This window comes from Caloenas nicobarica, chromosome 1 (assembly GCF_036013445.1).
Source record: "Caloenas nicobarica isolate bCalNic1 chromosome 1, bCalNic1.hap1, whole genome shotgun sequence".
NCBI classification, from domain to species: domain Eukaryota; kingdom Metazoa; phylum Chordata; class Aves; order Columbiformes; family Columbidae; genus Caloenas; species Caloenas nicobarica.
Genome location: NC_088245.1, coordinates 34,847,506 through 34,857,035, shown reverse-complemented (window position 1 = coordinate 34,857,035; position 9,530 = coordinate 34,847,506). Strand labels below are relative to the sequence as shown.

The window sequence follows — 9,530 nt, the reverse complement described above, 5'->3', positions numbered from 1 at the left end:
CCAATCATGCACTTAACTTCCCACTTAGCCCCATGCAGGACACGACTTGAAGACATTAACAATTGTCACTAATGTGGATTGCCTGGGGATGTTTAAGTTTATTTGTAATAGAGGCAAACACTCACAGTTTGGATGAATTCTATAAAAGCTGAACATTTTCTGCCCTAGGCAAAGTTTTCCGAAAGAGTTCATATGGTTTTTCTGGTTGCAATCAGTGCATTCAAATTATGCATAATTTGGTTTTCATGGTTTCAGCGTTGGATCACATAAAGTCAAGTATAATTACTACCAAAAAAAAATTTCTGTATGTACTTTGGGATATTCACCTTGGACTTATGACACACTAGTAGGTGATTGACAATTACTAGGAAATTATTTAAGAACATTTTATTGTTTTTCTCAAATGCAATTGAAATTGCAATGGTTAATCACAGGAATTGAAATAAATGGTCACGAAGTCTTAGTGCTATTATAAATTAAAATAAAATTAGTTGCTATACTCAATGAGCAGAGGAAAAGAAGGGTGGGAAACCTTTGCATTGAGAAGCATTTGCATGAAAAATTCATGGAATTTTCATGGAAAATCCAATATTCCATGATATTGGATTAGATTCTTATTTGTACACACAAAGTGCAGAAGTGAAAAGGGTCTCCTGCATCCAATGGGGAGATTTTGTGGGACTCTCTAGTAACTTCCTGACAGGTGCCTGAGGCAAAACTTTCTATTGCCTATTGCCAGCTTTTTCGTGTACGCAAGCACCCTCCACAAGAAGTACATCCTGCTCCGCTTTTGCTTTTTAAGCAGGATGGGTCTGATTGGTTCATCTTTCTCTCCAGCTGTGGCTTTAGGGAAAGTTTTGTTAGCCTTAAGATTTTTTTTTTTTAACAGATTCAATTGGGTAACCTGCAATAGAGAGTGATGATCTTGGGAGGATGAACTCTTAATTTCATTCACCACTCTGTGATTCTGCAATACCCTTCTCCCAGATGGTCCTAAAGTCTTCTTTGAGTAGAAATAAAATGGAACTGGGAAAGTTTAGGAAAAAATAAACAGGACATTAATTCTGCCAATACTCCTACAGGGCCATTTACTGATAGGAAGGTGGATAGATGGGCCATATAAGAACTAAGATGTATCAGAGCACAAGCAACATTGTTCTGCTTTGCTTCTCACTTTTGCTGCTAAAAACTACCTAAATCACTTTATTTACCTATGAAAAGTAGAAAATCCAAAATGAACACTAGACACGGGTTTGGATTACCTGGTGATCCAGGAGAAGATGAGAAGACTCTTAATTCCCAGGGTGGCCTTAAAGAACATAATTTAGTCAATGTAACTGTTCACTCTTTTTGACCTTCTGACATAAATCTTGCAGATTTAACTATACATAACTGCATACAACTATATGGAATTGTCTCTTGTAGTGGCATGAGACTCTTTTGAAAATTGATGAAAAACCCTGAATTTAGATTAATCAAACTGTTAAAGTTACTAACATTATAAAAGATGTTCTAAATTTAACTCAGAAAAGAAAATGTACAGGATCTTAACTTAGTTTTGCTTAACTTAGCAATAGTTAAAATTACTTTTAGTAATCTGCTAAAACCAGCCTGTGAAACCAGCAACTGATTTCAATGCATTAATGATATGTAAAAAATCATAATTAGACAGCTTCTGGGTGTGTCATTTGCCTGAAGTAAATGCATATTTTAAACAACATGTGTTTGGACTTGAATCTGTAAGCCTGTGTTTATCTAATTTAAAAAAATCAGGGCCTGAAAAAGACACCATTAGAGTCAACCCATGACATCCTAACGAAGGGTCTACGGTTCCCTATGCAGTCTCCTTTCCTCCACTTCCAGCTCACCCAGACTACTATGCTCTGTAGTCTTGTGGAGGAAACTAATCTCATAGCCAAAGAGAGAGCTTGAGGGTCTAGTTTTACAAGAATTTTTCTCTGCAGTGTGCTTCCCCCTCCTCAACATCATCCCTTCAGGCTGACCTATATTCAGGCTGCCATGGAAAGGGCCTGTCTTTGCGTAACCACCATGAATAAATCCTCTTCCTTGTGCAGCTAAATGGAAAACTGGACAAGTAAATTATTCCAACTCAGAACTAAAGCTAGGGGGGTGCTATTATTTTTTATGGGGTTTCAGTCAAATCAGTCATTTAATCCTGTTGAAGATGCATTTTCACTAATGCTGATGCCAAACAAGGGTCAGCAGAAATCCCTTGCTACATGTGGAGGTATTAATAACAGGGTAGAGGAATGTGAGACCTCTTATTTTGATATAAGCTTACTTACGGCAGATACAGTCAAGCCAAACCTTTGAAGGAGTAATTTGTATTTGCTTATGTACAGTCATGGTGCACTCTCAACTTAGAACTAATGGTGAAGAGATTCCTGGGCTTGGGGGCTGCCAGAGCTCTCAGTGTTCATATCAGGTGCAGAATCAGTCCCCGAGATTTCTGAAGACAGCAAATCTCCCTGTGGGAAGAAAGACTTTCTGTCATGGGCTCTGAAGAACAGTATACAAGCATTTTAGAATTCATAATATAATCAGTTTTAAAATGTTTTAGTTAGTATTTTGAGAAAAGAAGGTACAAAGACAAATGGATTAATTTTCTGAATTGATTTACCTTGCTTAATTTAAAACAGTTTCATATATTATTAGCACTAAATATGCATTAGGTTTTTCTAAGGACACAGTATTCCATGACTGCATGAGTCGTTTTCAAAACTACAAAACCAGAAGTTCTTATTCTTTTCAACATTTGATGTCTTTTTTTTCTGCATTCTTTTCTCAGATTCTCTCCTGTTCCATAGTTCACCTACACACCATGTATATTATTGACTGTTACGATAAAATAAGTTGAAAATGCTTTGTTTCTACTTTTTCTTTCCCTTGGATGTTAAAACTGACAGCTTAATGACTCTGTTGCCACTTCCTAGTGAATCACTGCCCTTGCCAACACTCAAGATAAGACAAAGTCACTTTTCCCAAGTAAAAGGCGCTTTGCTGTGCACTCTTGGAACTGCAATACAAGGCTTAGTTACTTTAAATCCATTTTCTTTTTAGTGATGTGCTCAATAATTCTCTGCAGCAATATAAAAATGAAGGTCTTCCTCTTCAATTTTTGATTACCTTGCAAAAGTAGCAAGCATAGCATATTTTACCCAAACATGAACACAATATGTTCAAGTGTCTCTGTGTCTTAGTATAATGGTGTGAAACAACTGGACAGCTAGAACAAATGCTGGCACTTCCAAAACAGGAGGATGCTTTCCCACTGACTTCAGTGGAAACAGGTACAGGATAATGAGGGATAGCTTTGAAAATCTGAATCTGGCACTGCCCTACTGGCTGTTTAGAAAAGCTCGGTGTTTCACGGGCTTTGTTCATTTAATGTCTGACTTTTTCAAAGGAAGAAGGCTGCAAAGAAACTGAACAACTATGACATGTCAACACTGCCAAGACAGGTTTCATTCACAACAAATGAGAGTAACTTGTAAATACGTACTAAGTATTTTTTACTGTGTATTTTGCTTCTTTGCTTGCTTGCTTTTCTGTGTAGAGAAAAATGTGTGTTCCTACAGTGTTTGTTTTCCCACACTAATTTCCTTAAGGAGCACCAGTGGTCAATGGAGTACCAGCTGACAAGATACCAACAGCTCTGCACATCCTGTGCACCTGAAAGAGTCCTGCTGGCAGTGGCACGTGAATGTTTGTAGTTACTCAGGACTTGCCTGCTTGTTTTGTAAACTCATGATTTCTGACTAAAATGCAGGTTCGTTTATTTAATTTAACCTGTGTCCTGTGACACACACGGGAACAACAAAAAAAGGGACAAAGTTTCAGTCTTACAAATCTTGATATCAGGGCTGTCAGGCTTTTGGTGTTCCCAGTGTCTAAGATGTCTACAGTCTTTCAGGTAAAATGTATAATAGTGGGAGAGAAGGCACAGTGTCCGTGAGCAGTTTGATGTCTGCTGCTGCTAAGTAGGAGCATGTGAAAGCTATAGTAACTGAATCCACTGCAGGGTCCCGGCTTACATACAGAACTTGAACAATAGGTATCTACTACATAGATTACCTCAGAGATCTGGAATCTGTATGCCCTGCCCACTTCCCTGAACCTCTGGAGCTGGGATCCTGTGGGGAACATAATGGGCTTAATTATGGTGTCTGGACTAGCCGCGCAGGACCCGGAAGGCAGGAGTTAACCTCACCTCACCTTTTACATACCAGTGACCCCAGGATTGGCTGGGAACCTGTTGGGGCCTCTGGAGCAGCTTCTGGATTGCCCCGACCCGCGTTAACCACTGAAAGGAAATCCCGCACGGCCACGGCGTGGGCGCCTTCGCGCCTCGGGCCGCGACGCTCAGAGCACCCAGGGCCCGCTGCCCGCTCGGGCCCGCTGCCCGCTCTGTCCCGCCCCCGGAGAGGCCGGGGAAGGCAGCAAGAGCCCACACGTGCTCCCGCCGTGCCGCGAGGCCGCCCGTCGGCTGCCCCTCGGGGCGGGCAGCGGGCCCGGGGTGCCGCCGCAGCGGCCTGGCAGCAGCGGGGCGCAACGCCGGCGCACCCGCGCCCCGGCCCGCCATCCTGCACCCCCAGGCTGCGGCGGCGCGGGCGGGGGTTGCGCTGTCACATGGCAGGGGGAGGGGGCTGCGGCGGGGCGGGCCGCGCTCGGGGCTCCCCCGGCCGGGTGGAGGCGGGCTGAGGCGGCGGAAAGTTTGCCGAGTGGCTGGCGGCGGGCGGCGCTGCGAGGCCCCCCGTCCCGCTTTCTCCCATTACTTTTGGCTACACCCCCCCCCCCCATCTCCCTCCCCTCTTGGCGGCGGCTTCGGGGCATGAGCCGGACCCGCCACCCGCGCTGAGAGGCGGGAGGTCGCGTCGCGCCCGGCTCTGTCAGTGAGGGAGCGCCCGGGACGGGAGCGCGGGCAGCGGCTCCGAGCCCGCCATGCCCCTCCAGCCCCGCACGGCGCCCGCCGCTCTCCTGGCACTGCTGCTCCTGCTGGGGGCCCGCGCCGCCGCCCGCTGCCCCGCGCTCTGCCGCTGCGCCGGGCACCTCGTCGCCTGCAGCCGCCTGGAGCTCAGCCGGCTGCCCGAGCGGCTGCCGCGGGGGGCGGTGCAGCTGTGAGTATCGGAGCGGCTGGCAGTACGGGGGGCTGGGGGTGCCGGCCTGCGCCCATCCGCCATCTTCTGCCCCTGGGGGCCGAGGTGCCCGCCGGCGCCTTTTGGGGAGGGGAACGCGGGTTTGGTGGCGGTGGCGAGGCGGGCGGTGCGCGGGGCGGGAGGGGGCAGCGCCGGGGGCCGAGCTGTCAGCGAGCGCGGGGGCGGCGGCGGCCGCAGCGTCCCTCGGGCGGGCTGCGACCCGGGGCGGCGGCGATACCGGCCGGGCTGAAATCGGGCCCGGGAGCGCTGCTCGGTGTTCTCACAGGTGGAGGAAAAAAGTTCTGATGACTTACTGGAAAACGTGCGACAATCATCAAGCTAATACCGATTTGTGTGTCGGGAAAACCTGTTCTCGGTTTTGTTTGTGTAGTTCTTGATCTTCGTTCCCCGATGGTTTTGGGTTTAATGGTTTCATTAACACCGGAGCTTGCCCCACTCGGGCCGGTGGCACGGATTCGCCGGATCCGCAATAACGCGTAGTGAAATGCCATCTGTAGAAAATTTACTTTCAGTGACAAACTTTTATGGACAAAGCATAAGGTATGGATCTTTCTAAAAGCCTGAAAATAGCTGAGGGACTTTTCACATTTGTTTTTAATCTCTTGTCACTCAAAGATCTTCTGTATTAGTCGTATTAATTTTCTGTTACGTTTCCAAAGCAGATTGAGATAAGGTCTTTAAAGTAAACAGGAAGACTTTCAATTAGTTGTGGCTAATTCTGTTCAATTGCCTCGTCTGGAGGTCATGCTGCTTTACTCATGAAATGTGGATGGTTGTATTGACACCATATGGAACTGAACATAGGCATGGCTCTGGGAGGTGAATATTTGCAGGAGTGGTGTAGGAAAGTGTGAGGGAAAAGAAACTTTTTAAAAATGCGATTGAAGCATAAGAATCAAGTATCGGATCTGCTTTACATTCAACAACTAGCTTTGCTTCCTATTAAATGTCATCCCTCCTGTTCTTTTGAACTACTTCGGTACTCTAACTTAAGTTCTCTGACGAGACCTAAGGCTTTTTTTGATACTAAGCTAAGCTTCAGAGCTTAGTTTCTTAGCTTAGCTTACTTTAGTGCTAAGTTAAAATTCAGGTGTGACAGCATGCTAAACAAAAAACAAGGGGAGAGATCTTAGAACTTTCATTTTTAGAGTTGCTTTAGCAGTAATCCAAATTTGTCTTTTCCACTTATGTTACTGGGAGACAATAAAACACATTGCAGGGCTTTTTTGTTAGCACAGGGAAGGTTTTCTAATTAGAATTCCCTTGGTAGTGTAAATTGTCCTTATGTAAGTTCACATTCCTTTAAAAGTGTGAGAAAATAAGTTCCACTTGAATAAATAAGCTTTGGTCTGTTGTAAGAGGCCCTGCTGTGATTACTCATTGGACAGCTGTGTCACTCGCTCTTAAACTCACAGGAGTACAGCTTTGTAGGTGTCACCAAACCATGTGGTCTGGTCGCTTTTGTGTAAATATTCCTTTTGTTTGTGTCAAATGCCTCAGAAGTACCCTGCTCTTTCTTCCTTCCCTCCTTCTTAATAAGAGGACAAGGAAGAGTGTGGGTTGTCTGTACTTGGAGCTGGGATTGCACGGTCTGTGAGATGATAACGCGTTTCAGTTTTACATATGCAAAAAAGGTTTGAATAGCCTGGATTATTGTTGCAACAAGCTGTGCACTTACAAATTGTAAAAGACTGTTTATGAATTTTATTGGTATATGTTTGCTGTGTTTTCTGATGAAGTCCGTGGCGGGTATAGCCAAAGGCTAGTAGTTTAATTGCAGGCTTTCCAATCCTCTTTAGAAAACAACAGCTATTACACCATGTTCTCAACATAGGCAGGCAAGGTCTCCCAAGGAGAAGGGAAGCTCTTGTCCCTAAGAAGGTCTAGGCCTGCATTAGGCTTCACACCTTCTGCCCATCTGTCTGCTCACCCAGATGGAGAGCGGGTCAGATGAAGTTGGCTTTCTGAAGCTCCATTTTACTCTTGCATTCCTTTTGTGTTCAAATCCCCCGGTGAAATAAAATGAGGGTGTCTAATGTGGAAAGGGTGAGTGACCTCAGGGTGGACAGGAGGGAAATAAGAAAATGAGCCAACGAACTGAGTTATGTCCCCTTCTTTTTAGTGGCCAGTGTGAGGCTACTGTTTTGTATGGAAATGGCTTCACAGGATGGAGTGTAAACAGGGTATAATTGCCAGCTTTACTGTGATTTTAGCCAAAAATACCATCTCCTGTAACCCTGCCTTCATGGAAGATAACATTCTGCTGAAAACTGATAAACATTTGTAATGGCTTTGTGTACAGATAGTTTTGAAGTTGGATTTCAGTTTCATTCTAGGCTGTGTGTCCTGAGATTGGAAGAATGTGGGCTGTTTCGGGCTGGTGTAGCAGAGCTGGAGGCAGAGGGAGGGTGTTGAGCGTGGGCCGGTGCCCTCTGTGTGTGCAGGCTCTGGTGGCACCGCTGTGCGCCTCGCCAGGTTCACCAAGGAATGCTAAAACTGTCGGTCAGGGAGGAGGGAAAGTCTGAAAAATGGTTTTCACTTGTGTTTGTATTACATCTTTAGTATTTACATTTTATAAATCCTCTAGTTCTCTACCAGAATTGCCAGAGAAAAAGGGCCGTATGGTTTTCACAGCTGTTTTTCAATATTTTCCAGACTAAAACTTGAACGTAGCCAGCTGATTTATGAGTCACTTTGGATCAGTGTCTTAAAACAGCTACAGCCTGGCTTTTTGTTTTTCAGCTCTCCTGATTTCTGCTGAATTAGCAGCTCTATAGGCCCCAGTGGGACTGATTAAGAAGCTGTTGCTGGATTTGCATTTTAAAATTTGACTTGGGGCTCAGGTTTCTGAGTTCTCTAAGGAAGAAGATGATAATTGTGACTAAGTGTTGTGAATTAAGTTTGAGTCTAAAAGTTATATTTATAAAATGTGTGAAGAAACACTCACCCTCTCGCTTTATGCATTAGACCTTCCTTTCAGTTTTTTATCACGCAAACATTGATGTTAAGAGTTACATTTCAGCTAAGGCAGACACTTGTGAGTTATGAAAGATGGCCATACAAACGTAATGGAATATAGAAAATAGTTTCTTTCATAAAACAGGTTCTTAAAGGGCCTCAAAAACTATGGTATGCTTTTTCAAGTGTGGGCAATTCTACTTAAATGCTCAATCACTTTTATTAGAAATCTGAGGTGAAGAACAGGTATATATACTTTTTATTGTTATAAAGAATTTCTTAATATAAATCTGGTTTCTGAAGTTTCTGATTGTATTAGATGTTATATCTTTCATGGCTTTAGAAATTCTAGTAGCAAAAGTAATCACAGGAGATTTTCTCCCCACTTGTAATGTGGTTTTAACAGACAAGGAAAATTCAGAATTGGAAGATGCATAGTAACAATCTTTGTGTTTTAACATTGTCAGTTCCATTTCTGTGAAGGAAGAACACTGATTCATTTTCAAACCTTTTACTCAGACTTGTTTTAAAAGATGTTGGGAAATGCATTGGACTGAAATGTGCTTGTAGCTTTGCAACAGGAGTGATAGATTTTTATATTAAAAAAATGCCTCAGATCCAGTGCTTGTAAGTTTCAGAAACTTCTATAGGCTAAGTTTCACTTAGGGTATTAGTAAAAGACAAATATTTTAACTGTTGGTTTGCTTCCAAACACTCTGATTTAATTTAAAAATGTAACTTGCTAGACTTTTTTTCCTGAAGCTTCTCGTGCCAGTAGTACTGAAATAAGGTTTAATAAAATATTTATAATTATATTTTATCTAACAATTGGTAGACAAGCGTGCGTACAGCTGTGTGAAACAAGCGATTCAGTATTGTCTAGAGGGTTTGTTTTCATTGTTTTGCTTTGGGATTTTTTTTTTTTTTTTTGCAACTTGTGTTTGACAAGCTGCTGTAAGTAAACCAGGAATGAGGAATTTGTACGTATGTATATATTTTTTACAGTAGGTACTATGTGGAAAATCTGAGGGTATCTTTAGTGTTAAAAAACAAACACCAAAAAAATAGCTTGAAACCTGGTGTAAGTTGTTATGCTCACGGTTGCCTTGATGGACTCCAGATGGATGTGAGCTTGAGCTATGAGTGAAAGTGTCTGGCTCCAGTGTGGTGATCATGCACAGCAGTGGTTGTAATTGTAGGATTTTTATAGTTTAAGGACTCTGCCAGATTTTTTTTTTTTTTAACATGTTATAACTCCAGCAGAACAAATCTGCTCACGTCTGTTACTGTCTGGTAGGTCCTTTAGGCAAACATGTTTTAAATAAACCTTTTGCAGGGTTTTTAGATGAAATGAAGAAATGCAGGTTTTTAGCACTAATGTTGAAAGCTCTTTGT

At 43.4% G+C, this 9,530-nt stretch overlaps 1 protein-coding gene across 1 annotated transcript in view; it reads left to right on the top strand.

Annotated features, from left to right (window-relative positions):
• Positions 1–4,759: 4,759 nt before the first annotated feature.
• Positions 4,760–9,530, top strand: part of LRIG3 (leucine rich repeats and immunoglobulin like domains 3) — a 44,562-nt gene continuing 39,791 nt past the window's right edge. Inside the window, exon 1 of the mRNA XM_065630043.1 lies at positions 4,760–5,138. Coding sequence (XP_065486115.1) covers positions 4,963–5,138 — 176 coding nt within the window. The 5' untranslated portion in view covers positions 4,760–4,962. The remainder of the gene's footprint in view (positions 5,139–9,530) is intronic.